This window comes from Phlebotomus papatasi, chromosome 1 (assembly GCF_024763615.1).
Source record: "Phlebotomus papatasi isolate M1 chromosome 1, Ppap_2.1, whole genome shotgun sequence".
NCBI classification, from domain to species: domain Eukaryota; kingdom Metazoa; phylum Arthropoda; class Insecta; order Diptera; family Psychodidae; genus Phlebotomus; species Phlebotomus papatasi.
In genome coordinates, this window is record NC_077222.1 from 78515522 (window position 1) to 78535367 (window position 19846).

General features: G+C 33.7%; 1 protein-coding gene across 4 annotated transcripts in view; it reads right to left on the bottom strand.

The window, feature by feature from the left end:
• Positions 1 to 19846, bottom strand: part of LOC129797867 (lachesin-like) — a 122137-nt gene that overhangs the window by 15323 nt on the left and 86968 nt on the right. For all 4 annotated transcript variants that reach the window (XM_055844769.1, XM_055859393.1, XM_055853040.1 and 1 more), the window contains exons 5-6: positions 11293 to 11460; positions 3959 to 4087 (exon numbers count right to left, since the gene is read on the bottom strand). In XM_055844769.1, coding sequence (XP_055700744.1) covers positions 3959 to 4087; positions 11293 to 11460 — 297 coding nt within the window. The remainder of the gene's footprint in view (positions 1 to 3958; positions 4088 to 11292; positions 11461 to 19846) is intronic.

A 19846-nucleotide genomic window follows, 5' to 3' on the forward strand; every position in this document is an offset into this window, starting at 1 on the left:
AGGGGCTGCTTGGGCCATAAAAGTCTTCAGTCCATTCCTCTTTTTGATTTTGTGCACAAGACTGGGAGAACATTGAAGTTTTTTAGCTATATCCCTCACAGATGTCGTAGGATTGTTCTTGTAGCGCATGATCACTTTTTCTACAAATCTCGATCTCCAATACCCCGACTTTTTTCCACATCCAGGTTTCTGGGCAATGGTTTTACTGTCGAGGAATCGAAGAATCACCCTCCGGACGGTCTGGCGTAAGGTATTTGTTAGTTTTCCCAGGTCCGCGTAATTGATTCTAGGATTTTTTAGATACGTGTATACGATCAGTTCCCTTCTCTTTTCCATTATTATTTCGTATCTCCAGTGAAAAATGAAGAGAATTTGATGAGAGTTTCACCAAAAGAAAGGTAAAACACGTGTTACAATGTTTACATACAACGAAAATGCGGAGTTAGTGATATCTGTCATAAAAATATCAAATCATTTGGAACAATTTTATCGTGGACACGCTTTAGGTCCTCCAAGATGGTTGACCTTTGAACTTAAATAATTCAAGATGACGATTTAACCGATGAAAGGTTTCGACGGACGAATGTTCAGCTGGACTACCTCCAAACCATATCTGATGATCATTCAAATCGCGTAGGCTGATTTTGGCATAAGTCAAAAATCTTTGGTAATCTTTTGGTAATTTGGGTAAATTGGTTCTCTAGAGAATGTTGACTAGTAAGGGGGTCACCGAATTCCAGAAGTCAATATCTGTTACCGTTTCGAAGCCAGGATAGTGAGAAGTTCAAAAAAAAATTGATAGTGGAAACTGCTCTCTCATGAAGTTCGAGCAGTTAAAATTTGGGACAATTGTTAAACATATTCAAAAGACGAGTTCGAGGACTACTTAATTGCTGAGTTATCATGAACACCCTTGTGAGTACTGTAAAGTTTTTTTTTAAGAGATTTGTCTAAAGAGGACAAACATCCTTCCTAGATAGTGATAGAGTAAAATTTGGTAAAACTCTTCCATGAGATTTAGTGGATCAGTTGATCGTGTAGTGTCTCTATGACTGTGAGATCTCGGTTTCAAGCACAGACAACTACAGATTTCTAAGCTGGCCTATCAGTCTCGAATTAGTAAAACGAAAGAATGAAAAGTAAGGCCAATGCATTAACAATATCAATAGATATGGACGATATGGTGATTAACTTGATATTTGAGTATTCTTATCATGAATACCGGAAATGCGAGCGACTTTGCATTTGGGCGTTTCAACTAGGAAAAATTTGTTTTGGCACTATTCTGAGGGTGCTCTACATGATGAGACAAGAAAGTTTTTCTTCTACGACCATATGATCAGACGCTGTTTAGAGGTGGCTGAACGACCCTCTCTGTAGAACAAATTTCTGATTTTACCGGATTTTACACTACAGAGAGGGTCGTTCAGCCACCTCTAAACGGCGTCTGATCATATGGTCGTAGAAGAAAAACTTTCTTGTCTCATCATGTAAAACACCCTACTACTATTATACTATTAATTCTGATACTATTAAGTCTTAAGCAAGGCCTTAATAGTCTAGACCAAGGACCGAAACGTTAGCCAATAGAAACAGAAAAAAGCAACAACATTACAACATCACTACAATTCCGATTTTTTAATGTACATTTATTTTATTCATACAAAATATCTAATCTAAAAAATTTGAAAAGGGTGTCCCTGCCCACCCAAACCTACAATGAATAACGAAGATCTCAGAAAAATAAGAATTCCGAGTAATAAGAATAAAAATTCGAGGATCTCATAGCTCAGAGTGGTTAGAGTACTGGATCTATGGCGCAGAGATCTCTGGTTCGAGCGACCCTTGAATCGCCCCCAGTGCTGAAAAATATTTGATCAGCTAAACGCATGATTTTAAGTGCCCTGTCCTGATGCAGCTAATCACTTACAGCGCTGCAACTAGCCGTTTATACCCTGATGACTCCATGTATCACTCTAGATTGGATAGCTTATTCCATCATCACTGTATCTTTCATCTCTCAGCCCCGAGCAACCGGAACTCTCTCCAGCTCTGTCCAAATACACATGCCCTGGTTCATTAAGAAGGCAACTCGCTCTATCACCCGTCAATGTACTTACATTCTCTATCTTGGATGTTTAGAGATATATTCCCTTTAATGAATATCTCACAAACCTTACTGCCCTTACAAGCTATTGACCAACGTGCCTTCTCAACAAATAGTTAAAATTTGTAAGTCTCTAATCTTTGCATTGCAAAAGCATTCTACCTTGGCTGTATAGAGGTTCTAGTAATTAGGGTATACTCAGAAAATAATTCCACAGCTATTCCACTCACTTGCGATAAAATTCTAAAAGGATCCAGCCATATGTGGGAATGTCTGACGAGACGCCGTAGTAGAATTAAAATAAATCTTCCAGTAGGGGAGACTGGGGCAAAAAGTCACAAATTGAAAATTTGAAAATTCAATATCTTCCAAGGTAAAAGACATAGCGGCTTAAAATTTTTTCATAGATGGCCTCCATAGACCTTCTTCAAAGTCGTAAGTGTTTTAGAATTCGAACAAGGATTTCAGAAAATAAAAAATATTGAAATTTTTAGCCCTATTTTTAAAATGTTTTCCTTACAGCAGATATCAATTTTGACCTATTTATTTTCCAAAATTGATGCACTGGTAAATATTTCCTAAATTATTTGGGCTCTTTGAATACGAAACCACTACAGTAGAGTCTCGCTATAGTCCATATTTGGTTCCAGATTTGATACTTGGGTCGCACTATAATCCATATTATTTTTTAAAATTATCAACGACATTTAGTATTGACATTGCTCGACGGCTTCCACTTTCTTTGCCATTGTCCTCGCTCTCTTCATTATGGATCACAATTATCACAACTACTCAATAAACTTTGTCAAAAATATTAAAATAATTAAGACAACATTGCATGTCGCGTACTAAAAAACATAACCCAACTTAAAATCAGTGTTTTGAAATCAACGGTCGATAAATTGTGGACTATAGAGCGATGGCCTATAGCGAGACTCTACTGTATCTATTTTAGAATTTTACAAAGATTCTTTTCTCCAGAAATCATTTTATTAAAAATGACCACTTGGAGTAAAAAGTAACAAAAGGTATGGAGCAAAAAGTAACAAAGACCGAAGCAATTTCTGATGTCTCACGGCGAGAAGAAACGTCATTTCAACGCTTCGCCGCTTTTTGTTTGCATTGGTCAAACGATTTGCAGTCTCTTGTGTGTTTTTTCTAAAATAGCTTGAATAGCACTTTTCTCGTTCAGATAGAGAAAACTGTACTTTAAAAAGGTGTAGAGGAATCCTATAAAAATATGTCACCTAGCTATTTTTTAAATTTACGAAAGCCCGTAATGACCAGCGCACAATAACTTTTGTTTGTAAACATGTTTTCAAAATTTCCCATGAGAATGAGCGAGATGACTAGATCTATGTTTCATTCACTCTCATTGAAATGTCAAAAACATGTTTTTGTAAACAAAAGTTATTGTGCGTTGGGCATAATAAAGCAAATCAAAATATGATAATATCCCATACCTGTTACTATTTACCCCAATATTTTTGAGAATGGTCACAAAATTACCTTTTAGAAAACAGCTCGATAAATGTATTTCCTTACACAGTAGATGAAAATGACTTTCATAAAGTTGTAGAGCAGTAAATTTCCTATAAAACTGCACTAATTAGAAATTTCTGGGGCACTAGGGTAGCTTGTAAAAAAAATAAAATATCCGTTTTGTGACTTTTTACCCCAGTCTCCCCTACTTCAAAGCTGTTTTTTAAACTATAAAGCGATGAAATGTTCCAGTTTTCTTAACAAAAAGCCTCCTATAGGTCCTTAAGTTACATAACCAAATTGAGATCCCCATTTTTCTACTCAGTCACCCCTTTGGATTAGAGGAGGTTCACAACATAAGATACTTACAGTGAATGTTGAGAAAAACCCTCTTCGAGACGGCAGGTGGTACATCATTTGCAGCGATGCAGAGATAAGCTCCCATTTGTCTTCGTTCCACACTGGACAAATTGAGGAGACTACCGTAGTAGGAATCCACTGCAAGACCAAAAATAGAATGTCATTCATTAAATTCTTTGCCAATAGTTGCGCTGATGGAAAAATTGAACTCTATCAATTAAATGTATGGCAGTTTTAACGGATGACGTGATATTGGAGAAGCTGAAGTGGTGAAAAGATTTCAATTGAGTATTGAGATGAGATTTTCATTGAAAAGCGTGTCAAAAAAGAAGTACAGAGTGTCAGGTTGGGTGACAGTGTAATGATTTAATATTGCACTTTGGCGTAGTAGAATGGATGGGGCTGGCGTGCTGTGTGGAACTCTGGTCGTTGGGGTGTGGAAAATGTAATTTATGTGGCAAAATGCGACGATGGTTGGAAAACCACATGAAAAGTTATTTGACAGTCGTTGGCGGTGAATAAAACTCAAGGAGACACTTTAGTGCGACGTGAATGCTGGGATACACTTTGGCGTCTTTCATCATTGCTTGAGACGTCGTTGAATTGTATGCCATTCGCAAAAGGAGTTGTGGAATCAAATTATGTGCCATTCACATGGGGGTTTGAAGCTTCCCTTTGGCACCCACCGACAGAAGAGGCACTTCTTGTCCTTCTCCATAAACTCCTCCAAGGAGTACGCCATTCATTTCTTTGTCATACACTGTGCCTTGTCACCCCAAAAAGTTCAGGGGTATGAGTTTTGGATGCGGTACTAGCATAAATTCCACGATGAAAAGTTTAACAGAGGCTTAAGCATTAGCCTCCGAATACAAATTGACTTTTTCCAACTGCTCTATACTCAAGACTTCTATGTTGGGATTCACTGCGACACGGAACTCCCGGTGAGACACTCCAATTCCCTAACCCCGACCCCTAAAGAATGCAAGAAAAAATTCAAAAGGGGTGGCACAGTGAAAATACTTTGCAGTGTGCTTGAATTCGCCGTTTAAATGGAATATATTCCATGAAAATTGCTTGCGCATTAAATATTTAAATTAATAAAATTGGTAAGCAACCTAGCTTATGAGCAACAGTGACTTCATGACATGTTGTAGAATTTTGAAAAGCTATTAATCTGAATATTTCATATTCACTTGTTGAAAACTCTAGAAAATCAGTTTTATAATCGATTCAAAAGTCCATAAAAATTGCTCAAAAACATCATAAAAAGCGTAATTGAATTTGGGGGTTTGAATTTTTAATTTCGCTTTATAAACGTTTTAAATTTGTCCGAGATTCAAAGACCCTACAAATTTATTAAATTTATTCCAATCGGTTTTTAACCACACACACAGGGCTACAAGATTTCAGATTTAACAGAAAAACGTCATTACGACTTTACAAAAAATCGAATTAATAATACGTAGCAGGAAGTACACAGAAAACTAAAAGCGAAATACAAAAAATAATTAAAAGGGCTGGCAAATGTCCCATGTTTGCGAAATGCTCGTACTAGTAACTTAGGGGAAACTGGGGCACCACCAAAAACGGGGTACCACCAAACACTAATTTTTATTTCTAAACTACTTGGACTATCTCGATCATTTCTTCAATGGACAAGCATCCCTATAGTACCTATAAATTCCTATAGGCCTTGTCCTCAGAAGTCGAATATCTGATTAAAAAATCGCAGTGTTTGGTGGTACCACGTGTTTGGTGGTGCCCCAGTTTCCCCTAGATGCTAACCGCAAAAGTTTTTTTTTACAACATTTACCGTTTAACAATTTACAACCGATTTTAACCGTTTCATAAATCACTCAAAAGACCCAAAATAGAGCTTTGAAGTAAAAAAAAATGATTTTAAAACAACATTTTTTATCAGTTCATAACCGGTTCATTACCGGTTCACTACCGATTTGCATCGATTTATAAGTCGCTCAAAACAACATTGTCCAAAATACACTTTACGAGCCTTATAATTGAATTTATGATAAGACTTAGTTATATGTATCGGTTATGAACCGATAATGAACCGCTTCATTACCGATTGAAATAGGTTCAAGCTTGTGAAGAATTCTGGCATTTCAAGCCTATTATTCAATCTATAACTAACTGACTCTGAATTTTTGGAGCACACATGATAGGGTCATTATCAGAGGTACTTACAATGTAATTGTCAACCATTTGAGCCTAATCCCGGTGTCTGTCAGTAACTTTTCTCGAATGTACTCGTGCCTCTTCACCATAAATTTTGAATACTTTATAATCTATCGTGATTTTCCATAAAATATAGCAATTGACGATACAGATACATTCCAACAGAATTTCTGATTGATTTGCATTCTTTTAACTTCTTCTAACTTCCAATTTTAAACCAAAATTATAAATTATAAAAAAACAGATTTTTTCTTGTTATTTATCATTGTTTATATATGCATATATTGACCATTGAAAACTTTAGAAATGTACAAATCTACCAATTGCCTCTCAAATAACAGGATATAATCGAATTACATTGAATTGGTTGCATTTATTTTGACCATTTTGCATTACTTGTTCAAATGGGGCAACAAACTTTTGATTCATCAAAAATGATAAAATTTTGTAAAACAATTATTTTTATATGTGATAAAATTAATTATTTTTTTAAATACATGGATAAAATCTACGAATTACATCAAACTAATTTGCAAAAAGAAATATTTGCAAAAATATTTTTTCTATTATAATTTTGCCACTTGGTTTGTCGACCATACATTAAGCAATATAAACTTTTGACAATCATTGTATCTTTTTGATTTTTCTAAAATGTCCCTTTTCTTTTTGAAAATATTCTAGTAAAAATCTTTAGATAATACATGTTGTTCTCTCTGAAGAGTTTGAGCAATAAAATCCACGAGAGAGTATTCCCCAACTAGACTGCCGAATAGATGGCTTGTCAAGGGTGTTCTGCCACAATACCCCTAGTCAAACTAGGCTCAACAAGAAATAGTAGAATAAGAAAAGACGCCTTAACTCATGCTGACAAATTGGCAATTTCAATGTATAATTGAAGCTATCAGCATTCCAACACTTACATCTTTACATTTATTAAGACCATCTTAATGCTAAGTTTTTGCATTACTCGCACGATTGAGCAAGATTAAATGTAAGGGATGGGGTATTTTCATGGATAGAAAAAAACCACTGCAAGACACTCGAATTTTAAAGCTCAAATTCTTCAAAATCGACATTCAGCATTCTCTCACGAAGGGAGTGATTAATCAAATAATAGATTGTTATCCAGATGTGATTGATGAGGGTAGTTCATTAGCAGAAATTTCCCTTTTTTTGCTACGTCACACTCTCACCACTTTACCACCCTATTCTGAGATGCCTTTCGCAGGATATATGTATATATATATAACTTCTCGAGAAACCAGGAAGATGTATCGCCAGAGGGATGTTGGCACCCCTAAAAACTCTTGGGACTCTTTGGGCTCACTTTCCCTCATTTAGCCAACACCAAAGCTCGGTAAATTACCTTCATCAACCATATTTAATATTTTTACTCCTTCCCACATATTCCCGTATACTTTAGGTTTCCCCCTTAGAATTAGATAATTTCGTAATATTTAGGGAAAATTTCACTAATTTTCCCAATTCTTTTGAATCTTTGTAATTCAAAATGAGACGAGAAACTTTTTTTTATATTTGAAAAAATATATATATTTGATTTTTCAAAATAATCAAGTTATTTTCTACAAAAGAGACTTTTAAAGGACCGTACAAGACACAAGATATTGAGAAAATTAATAAAACAGTTTACTTTTTTGTAAAACATTTTTTCTATTTAAAGAACTGATTTTTATAATTTACTTTTTAATACTTTAATATTATTTACTTTTTAGTAGGTTGGTAACCAACGCTTAGACGGCGGTGGCCGCAGAAAAATATTTGCAATTTTAATTATTTATGTATCGCAGAGCATTGATGACAATAAATCTATCTAATACTTAAAAATTGCAAAAGGTTAACTATAGACTTCTTATATCGCCCTTAGTCTTGCGACTTACATTTTAATCATTTCGAGTAGCGGTCAATCTACTCTGCAACTTTGTTCCCTATACACTCGATCTATACATATATCGTTTGTTCTCCTGTAAGTTACTACATTAACCAACTTCTCCTTGTAGCCAGCATAAAATAATATTTTGAATGAGAATAAACAGAAAATTCTGAAGGGGAAATTAAGACATTGGCTGATGAAGGAGATATATTTCAGAAGCTTACAAGAGCGACTGTGCTGAGCAAAGATCTGGGGTTGCGAAACCTGGATTAACTCTTCAAGTTACATGACAGGCAGATATGATTTTTGAAGATATTTTGACTCTTTTGACTTATTACAATAGGAATTAGAGAAAAAAAACTTTTAGATTTAGAGTCTTAAATGGGTTTCACTAAAAAAAAGTCAAAAGAAATTGATAATTTGTTTGTTATTCCCTAAATCGATAGATAAGCCTATACTTAAGATTATACCATTGAAATTTCAGATGACAATTCGAAGTAGTATTTTCGAAGAAAGGGATGAAATAAGACGAGCACCGTGTAAATTTTTAAATGGTAGGGCGTACATCCAAAACTTTAAGCGGTTTTTTCTCCATTCCTCATTTTTCAAAATTTTATAAAATTTGTGTTAATGATAGCAAGAAACCGCATGAATTGATTTAAATGAAGAAAGGGTTATTCCCTTTAAAATTAAGCTCTCTTCTAATGTAAATTAAATTGTCTTTGATTTTTTTGAATGTTTAACAGTCCGTTAAGGTTTAAATTCTGCTACAAAATACCCATAAAAAACGATTTCAAATGTTCTGATTCGATGATCCTCACCGGTTTTTCTTGGTTTAACTATGAAATACATTTACGGAAATTATTATTTTTTTTATCAGACAAATATTCTAAGCTTTAAATTTTCCACCAATTAAGGATTATTTTTACAAAATGCTATATAGTGAATTACTCTTCTTTAGTTGGCCATCTTGTAATATTCATTTTCGAATAAATTATAAAAAAAAAAACACTAAGTATATAGGGGGAAAGCTTTCAGACTTCGCACACATTCTGGCTTCTAACACTTCATATCTTTCCCATATTTTTTAATTAGTCTTAAATCAGACTTATCCAGAGAAAAATTAGATTAGATTTATTAAAGGAAATTGGAAAAAAAATATTAAGCGTTCATAGCCGTTAAGATATTTTCACTTCTGAAATTTAGCCACACGGTTTAACTTCAGTAAGGGGAAGTGGGACACCTTTGAAAGTGGGGCACCTTTGAAATTTGGATTTTTCACCTATTTTTAAATAAAATTTAGCCATATTATAATGCAATTTAGCTTCTCAATCTGTTTGTGCAGCTAAATTATATCACGATAAGGCTCAATTTTATTTAAAAGTAGGTCAAAAATCCCAATTTCAAAGGTGCCCTACTTCCCACTAATTTTAAAATATGCGGAAGTCTTCGAGAAATACTGATTCTGAATTGTACAATAAGATTAATTATTACTTCAAGTGATTCTTGCTTTTCAGATATCAAAGTCTTTCAGGGGTGGGATTCAATCTCCAGTTTGATTCCCATGTATTTTTTTTCACCATAAACATCATTATTATAAAATTTAAGACAATTGTTAAATTCGAATAAAGCTTCGAGGGCAATTATAAAAGTAGAGAGAATGAAAACTTTCTAGTATTTCTCTTGCAAATAATGAACACTATGAAGGACTTGTACAGACGTTATTTTAACTGCTCGAATTCCATGAGAGAGCAGTTTCCACATTTAGTTGTAGATTAGCATAACTTTTAGTATAATCTGTGAAAAGATTGAAACTTTTATCTGGGTGTCCTTCACTTGAAAAGATATACTGCAATGCTTAAAGTCTTTTATAGTTAAACATATAGCACAAGTATTATACATAAAACTTGTACAGAAAAGATTTTAAATTTAAATGGTTAAATTTAATTATTTCTACAGAAAAGTCAACTAATCCAAGAAATAAAATAAAATTTAGATAACTATTAAATCTTATGAACCAGATTTTCTTCATAATCAGTTTAAATAAAATAACCACTTATTTAACATTTGTATTATAGGAGAAAGTACTCTCCCTTCGAACGTTCATGCCTTCGAAACCTTCGAATAATGTGAATTTTCTTTTATTAGACTTACATATTTCTATTAAAGTTGGCTTATCATCAATTATTGGTAATTGCATGATAATTTATGTACAAGTCTCTTAGAAAAAATAAAAGAAATTCACATTATTCTACGGCATTGACTTTTGAATGTAGAGTACTTTCCCCTATGCTTTTGCTTATTATGAACGAGACAAAATTGCAATCGAGATGTGTGGAACTGTTGGGACTGTACAGTTTTGTAAATATTTTCCGGCTCAATGCTGATGGTTATGGATTTAAAGAACTTTCATTTAATATTACACAACAAGATCTAAAGACTTAATGGTGTCATTCCAATAAAAAAATTATTAGCACTTTACTGTTCTCAAGTCCTTCTGCATTATCGACTTTCTTTGTGTCAAACCCTGTTTCGACTGTTTTCCCCAGTCCTCGCCGTGTTTTAGAACCAGTAAACCGCCGAGACAGGAACCAACACAAAGAAAAGTCGATTATGTAGAAGCATTTGAGAACAGTTAAGTGTTAAAAGAAGCATGTCCATTTTTAATTAGAATAGCAACACAACACATAATTTTTGGAAGTAAGAAAGAGGCCCTATGTAGCTTATCAGTCTGTTGTGACGAAAGTTTGAGCATGCAATTCGTTAAGATGGTTAATGGTTAAGTGGTAAAAAGACTATTCTATGATTAAAATGTCCCAAATTTGAGTTCCCTTGAAATCCTCAAAATTTTCTGGCATGAAAGAAGTTTTAATTGAATTCAGTGAGCTTCAATGCATCCATTTATCACAGGGCATGGAATTGACAACTTTGAATAAGAAAGAGTAATACTGCAAGTCTAGACATCTCGTTTTCGTTAAGACCTAGTTCCACATTTTGATGTTGGGTCACACTTAAAATTTTAGCTTAGAAACTAAACATATCGAAAGTAACTACAAGAATAATGATGTGACTTATGAGTTAAAGCTTTTGAAAATGTAAATAAATGTGGCTGGTAATGAAAATAAGGGAAATGTGTTATTGTACGAAATAATATTAAATCACACCATGAAAGTTTGTCCATAATTTCAGCTCACAGACAGAGTTCCACTTTTCATTATCCTTATAACAAAATAAATGGCGTAAAAATATTAATTACCTCTGGCAATAGTCTCGTTACGTCTGATAAGCAATGGAGCACCATCTTCTCGTCTCCATGTGATACGGGGCGTAGGATGGCCATTGGCACTGCAGAACAGAGTAGCGTCCTCCCCCTCACGCGCCGTCACGTCGCTCGATGACTCCTCGTCATTTATGTCCGGCGGCACTATTGAATTAAATTGCACCATGAATTTCATTAACATCTATATGTATAACACATATTCACACTGTATTCAATTTTCCCCATATAATGCAGTGAGGCCTACGAACTAATGTTTCACCCACATGTTATTACCTATATTTGTTCAGCTTTTCCCAGGGCACAAGGCATATACCCAATACCATCGCAATTGATCTTCTGTACTCCGAAAATTGTCAGAGGAAATTGGATAGAGTGCTTTGCACTTGAAGGTGCCAATATTGGAACATTTCCCTTTTGCAGGGAAACTCAATAGAGGGATGACTGGAGGGTTTAGAAATAAAACATCGTTTCCTTTGACGATGTGGACTTTTGTATAAGAGGTGCTTTGATGAAGATATCCCACATGTGTGTCTTCAATTTAGAACCCAAACTCATCATTCTCGTCTGATAGATTTAGATTTGTATTGTTTTGCAAAACAAAATTTTATAAAAGTAACGACGTCACACTGTTATTTCAATTTCGGAGAGAAGCTGTAATAGAGATATCGACAGATACCTCTGTATTGACAAACAAAAATAAAAATCATGATAAAAAACCACTGTCTGTTTTTATCATTCTATTTCATTTGTTTGCAGTAAAAAGGGGTAGCAAAGCGTCCCAGGCTTTGCGAAATGCTCAGTCTCGTGAGTTAATTGCTATACTTCAAAAGTACATTTGCATCAATTACCGTTTACTGGTTCTGAACCAATTTGAACCTTTTCATAAATCACTCAAAAAATTCCATAAAATACCTTAAAAGTAATAGAATTGATTTTTGGATAAAATTTAATCATCGTTATTGAAACCGGGATTAAAAGTGGTCAGGCTTGTCAGGAATTCCAAGACCTTTCCAACGTGCTGAAACACGATACTCTGCTCTCTAGAGAGCCTTTTTAACCTTTGACTTTGAAAACCAGTTTTAGGAATGATTCAAAAGTACTTTCGAATATAGACATACCCGTCTTATTAATCTCTAAAACATATTAAAAAATAAAAAAAAATCGCAAGACGCATTTTCGAGTAATCCCAAAAAACATAGTTTTGGTCTCATGAAACCATAACTAAAAGATAACTAGTGAACTTACTTACAGTACCAATTAAGTTAGTTAACAACAGCAAAGACAAAACTTCAAAAAAATATTCGTTTAATAATCAGTTAAATTAACTCGTAAAATTAATTAAAATCGAGAAATCTGTCAGAAAATGTTAAGATAACCAACCTGTCAGTTACGGTTTTGAAGAAAATCTGATAAAATAATCGCTGATTCTGACCACTTTTTAATTGGTTGAGTTTAACCCTTTAAGAACGATATCGGCTATGAACGATACGATTATGGACGATAAGGCAAATCGAAAGTTACGATTAGATCCAAAAATTCAGAAAAAATTATTTTTCTGACTCCCAATTTTTGACTCTCTCATACTTAAAGGGTTAAATATCTGTCTCTAATGCGGGCTTTAGACCTAAGACTTATATTGGCTTCAGACCTGAGGCTTAGCCATATGGATTAAATCCTCTAATTCTTTATTAGGCAAGATTTTTGAAGAAATTATTATTTTGGATTTGATATTAAGAAAAAATTATCCATTAAATTTTGAAAAATCAACAAAATTGTGTGTTGTTTAGATTTTTCAGGCCTTCGGGAACTGGACTAAACCTCCAGTCTGAAGCCGGTATTAGCCATCTGGCTTAACTCTTCTAATTCCTAATCAGGCACGATTTTTTGAAAATTGTTGTTTAGGATTAGTTTATACGGGCAAATGATTTATTAGATTTTGAAAAATCAATAAAATTGCTTGTTATTTAGATTTTTGAGATTTTTGACCTGGGCTAAATCTGCAGTCTGAAGCCGGCATAAGGGAAATTAGTGGACTATTTGAATAAGGAAGTGTATACATTTTGTTCTAAGCATCTCAATTGTAGATATTTAGGTTAGTTAAAATCATGATCAGTCAGCTATAATTTTCGACGGCATTCTTTGGTCCAAGGGGTAGCTCATGTTGAGAAACCCTTGTCAATTGTCCCTGAAACGGTAGCTAGAGGACAAAAAGAATCCTATGTGACCAAAAATTGTTAATTAATGTTTTGTAGACCTGCTAAAGGAGACATAGATTCCCGAAATGTCGTAGAGAATAAAAATTCCAAGAGACAAGACAGGTTTTTTCTGTTCATACTTGTTATGTCCCTGAAACGCTTCGTGAAGCACGATAACTGCAAGGATTGCGTAGCGAAACTCAAGAAACCAAATAAATGGATCGCGAAACCCGAGAAACAAAAATAATGAAATCAGAAACTTATGTCATAAAAAATAGGAACGAGTTACCCCTTGTATTGGTAGGGGAAAGTGCTCTCCCTTCGAATGTACATGCCTTCGAATAATGTGAATTTCTTTTGTTTTTCGTAAGAGATTTACACTAAATTATCACGGAATTATCAACAATTGATGATAAGCCAACCAATATTTAATAGAAATATGTAAGTCTCTTAGGAAAACTGAAAGAAAAATCACTTTATTCGAAGGCATGAACGTTCAAAGGGAGAGTACTTTCCCCTACTCTGAAACAAAATTAGTGCTTTGATATAAGGGATAAAAGTTCTTACACCTACAGTCTTTTAAGAATCTCAGATCGTTAAGGGCCGATATCGGGACTGATAGACGCCCATGCACTAGTCGACATAAGGACCGTTATCATACCCCTCATTTTCCCCCAACCCCTCTCCTTCACTTCTAAAGTTTTTTTTGGGATTTCTCGTAAAAGTGTCGTGCGATTCTTTCTTTTTCGAATATAATTTAGAAATTATCCAGACAGACGTTTCGTTCATATTCGAAAATATTGTCTAACACCCAGTAACAGTTTTTCATGGTCAAAGGTAAAAATGCCTCTAAAGAACATATTTCTCAACCAAATGGGTAATATTGGGGTTCATTGGAAAGGTTTTGGAATTTTTAACGAGAATGAACAGGTTCCATTTACTTCTGAATGGTTAATGGTAACGAACCTATTGTGAAGCGATAAGTAATTTTTGTCCGAAAATTAATTGTATTAATCCTAAGCTATTTCGTTGATCTTCTAAGTGATTTATAAATCGGTTCAAATCTGTTGTAGTTGTAATTCGATGAAGTATGAAAAAGAATCTTTGAGATATATCATAACTTTTCAATATCTTTTATGGCCTCTACATACTAGACAAATTTATGTTCATATTGAAGCAAATTCCCTACGCTTGTGTAGGGAAAACTCCAAAATATGGACATATTTTTCTATAGAGTGTAGAGGCCATTAAAGAATCAGACCAATTTTAGAGAAATAATGTCAGGCTTTCCATGCTCATCTGATGGATCGGCTATCGTCAGATCTTGAGGGCAAGCTGTCAGAGATAACGATTGGAATTTGAAACCCTTAGAGAACCCCTATAAGACGCCTCAAGGACTTTTTCGTTTTTTTTTCCTTTTTGATTTTAATGCATGTTTAACATAAAGCCAATTTTTGAAATTCTAATATGTAACTTAATATTTTCAAATGACGTGTAGAAAGTTTTTATTATCAAACAGAATAAGAAAATGTAAAATAAATTATAGTACCAATAAACATTGAAATATGAAACGAGAATTAGTGTTCTATTTAACGTTAGTCGTAGCTTTGAAAATTAGTAGGGGAAAGTGGACTGCATTTGAATGCGTAAAACTTTGAATGCTTCAATTTTTCTCAATTTCAATCAAAAATAGTTAAGAGAAAAATTGAAGCATTTAAAGGCTGCCGCGTTCAAAGGCAGACCACTTTCCCCTATTAAGTAAAATTGAGGTTTGTTTAATTTTTGTATGAGTACAAATCACTTTGGGATAATTAAGGTTAACCCATATACCATACAAACTTTTATAGACACGTGCCGGGTATCACTCAGCATCTCCACTAATTATATGATAATTTATGGTTTACTTATGGTAAGGTTCCAGCACGTGTTTCCGTAGAATGTCGTATAAAACCTGAATTTTCCAAGGCTTTAAAGCAATGTGGGAGATTATTGAGGGATGAGATATTCTATTCCGATCATCTGGGGGTCCTTTTTGAGCAATAAATATTGTGTCATGAAAAATCAATTTCATATTATAATATTCAATCTCTCGGGGCTATTTTCCATGCAAATTATCATCCCCTGTACGATGATGGGTGAAAAGGTATGGAAAAAGTGTCTCTTCATGAATATGGAAGAATTTTTGCTGTATGATTGTATATCTTGAGCACGTGGTGGTATAAAAGTTTTCTGATACAAGAATAGACGCTAAAAGCACTTCATCCTTCGAAAGTCCTATATGACATAGGAATAGGAGAAAGAGAATCCCCTTGACGAAACATTAAAGGGAAGGTATTATAATAACATATAGGAATAATCTTCTTCAATTTAGACACCATTTTCTCTCAGGTACTGTCATGTTTCATAAAGGTATCAGAAAAATTCAGTTCTTAGGACTTATACTCTCTGTTATCATCTGATGTAAATTGACATGAGAAAAAGGGATGATAGTGGGATTGGAAAAAAAGGGAAAAAGAAACTAAAAAAAAAGTATGTTTAACAATCTTCGCCTCTTTGACATGTTACTTTCTGTAGTATCAAATTCCACAGCGATAGCATATAAAAAAGGCAGAGTACTCAGCATCGACGAAAAGAAGAGGTATTGTCATCATGCTTGTAATTTTATGCGACACGGAATCGATAAAATATGTATTAAAGTCCATGATTCAATCATGCCCAGAAGGGTTCTTTCCTACCATTTGATTCTCTATCTCTATAGAAAAATTTTCCTTGAAAAGGTGCTCGCTTTTCTCAGCTTTTCTTTCACTTTCATCTCCATGCTTTGTCACACTGAAGATTAATCAGAAACGTGCCATATTCTATGTAACAGTGGAAGATTTTTGTGATCCATTTCACGCAAAATTCAAATTTATTTCAAACAGTGAGTGACACTAGGATTTCTGAGGATTACATTGCTTTGTAAAAAATAAAAATTGAATGTAAAATCATGAGAATTTTTTGTCACAATGCAAAACATAAAAAAAATCAAAAGAATTACTTTTATGCAAATAAATGTCTGAAACGTATTGAATTGGTTATGACGTTTTTGTGAATAAATATGCGAATACAGACCAATACATGTATGTAACATGACAGTATTTTGCTACAGGGGGATATTTATTTATACAATGGATAAGCAATTATTTTATTCTTTTTCCAATTGAAAACTTTTCAAAACAGACATTTTCAGAAAGCTGCATAAATTTTCTTTTATCATTATTTTGTTAATTGATAGATTGTGATAATGAAAACCTTATTTCAGTTCATTGGAGCATATAATTCCTTCATTATGAATTCGATTTCAGTGCAAACTTGAATATATTATTTATAATTTATTCACAATATGAAGATGTAATACCAGTTTAAAGGCCTTTACACATTAATAGATATTTTCGTCAACAATTATCTTTTTGACTGAATTTTGATTTTTTTTTTGTGTTTTTGTCTACAGAGTACAAAGTGGTAGGGGAATATATATATATAACCTTCCATTCGGGGAAAGTGACCATGCTTGATACCATTGGAAGCTTCGTAATGACTAAATTTTTCCTATGTTTCTCAAAAAACATGACTCCGCATTATATTTTAAAAACTGGCCACTTTCCCATAGTTTTTTTTAAATATGGTTGCGATGAGTCACATATATATTGTGAAACATAGAAAATTTAGTCATTACGAAGCTTCCAAAGGTATCAATGGGCGCTTTCCCCTACCCTTGATCCTATGCCAAGTTTCTGATTTCTACTTCTTTTCACAGGGGAGTTATGATGGAAAAAGTCGTTATTTTGTATGGTGGCTACAAAAAAGAGTGAAGGGGAGAGGAGCCTATAAACATGGTTAAAGAGCCTTTAATAAACTTAGATTCCATGCCAAGTTTCAGCTTTTTACTTTTTCTCAGACAAATGTTATAATGAAAAATGACCTCACTTTATATATGGGGGCTCCTGGAAGGAGAGGTGGGGGAATGGGGTATTATCTATAGATAAATAGCTTAAGTTATACACTGATCCCATACAGAATTTAATCAATCGGTTTAGCCGATCTTGAGTAATTCGATCTCAAAATAGTGTTTTCCGAAAGGATAAATGCGTTTTTACAAAAACTCCCAGCGAATATCGTCCTGAGTCTCGTCAGTTTTTCATCCTTTATCATTACCTATACAATGGAGATCTCAGTGGCGCAATAGGGAAGATCGTTGGTCTTGGGCGGATGAGATCTCTGACTCGATTCTCACAGTTGTGAGTTCGAGTTCCACACACATGGTTCTTTTATTTGATTTTAAGTGTAAAATATGCGTGAATTATGAGTGCTACATTCCACTTTTTACAAAATTTGCAGTGAGGTCAATTTTGCAGATATCAACACAAACATTGATGAGTTTTTTTCGCTTTGGGCCACTTTACAAGTAAACTTTAAACAATTTTTTTTATAAAAGAGTGAAGTTTGGACCTTACACTCGAAGGTAAGTAATTAGGCTCGGTGAAAATTATTTGCGTAATAGCCACTTTTGTTTGTCCCGAAATACCCACATTATTGTTCCGAAATATACAATTCTTACTTATTTATATTTTTTTGTTATTTTGTATAAAAAATTATATATTTTTCAAAATATTTTGACAAGAATCGTATTCTGGATAGAATAAGGAACATAAATATTTACATTAACAAACAAAAAAATTATTTGAGAAGTCGTTAACCACTTTCAAACTTGAAAGCGCTAAAATGTGTCCCGAAATACCACACGTTACCCTATTTTCTACTGTAAACTTTTCCGGCGAATTACATTTGTCGTGTAAAATACAGAAATTTTCCCAACGGTTTACTATACGTTTCCAATATCGGACACTTTTTGTATTTCTCAAAATTCTATAAGTTTTTGTTTTTTTATCATTTTTTTTTTACTTTGTTGGGCGATATAACAAACATGGTAAACATTTTCTATGATAAGGTATTCGATATACCACACATCACACAAACCTATATCAATATCTTTTCATTTTTAACTGTATTAGAAATTATTTTAAGGCAAGCAAATATAATAAACTGAAAAGGTTCCAAACAACACTCCTGAAAAAGAAGTAGGGGATAGTACTCTCCCTTTGAGCGTTCATACCTTCGAATAATGTGAATTTTCTTTTATTTTTCCTAAGAGATATACACATATTTATTAAATATTAGTTACTTTATGATCAATTTATTGAAAATTATGTGATAATATTGTGTATAAATCTCTAGGAAAAATGAAAGAAAATTCACATTATGCAAAGGCATGAACGTTCGAAGGGAGAGTACTTTCCCCTAACAAATAATTTATATTTGTTTTGAAAATATAGAGCTTCAAACTCAAAGCAGGTGATTATTTGCAACTTGGGCGAAATTTAGCATAATTCCCCTAAGTGTTATATTATATTCGCGTTATGAGTTATGAGCTAGTTAGCTTTTTGCAACCGTAATAAATTTCTGTGGAATTATAAACGTAAAACTATATTTAAGTCGTTCACAGAATTATCTCTATGGCTCCTTTCATTCCATTATTTTTATATAGTCATTAATGTTCAATTTTCTTTATTTTAATATGAAAATTATTAAGTAGAGAATAATAAAGGGATTCTGCTAAATCTCATCTATTTTCATGCCACTCACCGCTATCAAAAATTGTTTGTTATATCCCTGAAATGATAGAGTCATGATAAAACCAGGCAATTTGATAGTTCCATAAATTCATTTCATGTTATACTGTAAAATTTATGGCTTTCGGGACTTTTTGTATAGATATCCTAATCCTCCGCACATAGCACATATTAATTTCAACCACACTTATATGATGACAAACTAAAAGCACAAAGGGATGAGACAAAAAAGTGAATTAAAGTTGAGATTCCAATTACAAACCCCATTTCACATCCAAATCATATAATGTTTATGGTTCTGGCGTGGTGAGACTCATGGGATGATATCCTCTTAGTTTCTTGGATGCTTAAGGCGAATACTGGTTGAGATCCAGGGCAGAAACAGGCGCTTAGTCCAAGAGGGATTAATTCATGTAAATTTCACAAGGCTGAGTTAATGCTCCAAGTGAGAGGTGTGTTGTGTTTAGATTTACGGAAGGACTATAGGTCGGCTTTGAAAAGTTCTATATATACCTCCAACCCGTTTTGAATATTTGTTCAGCCACGACTTAGTGCGTGAAGGCAAAGAATTATGGGTTTTGGTTGGTGGATAAGGCAAAAGGGAAAGGGTGAGATTGCGATAAAATTGAGGCACTTGTGTGAAAATTAGATACTATTAAATTTTAT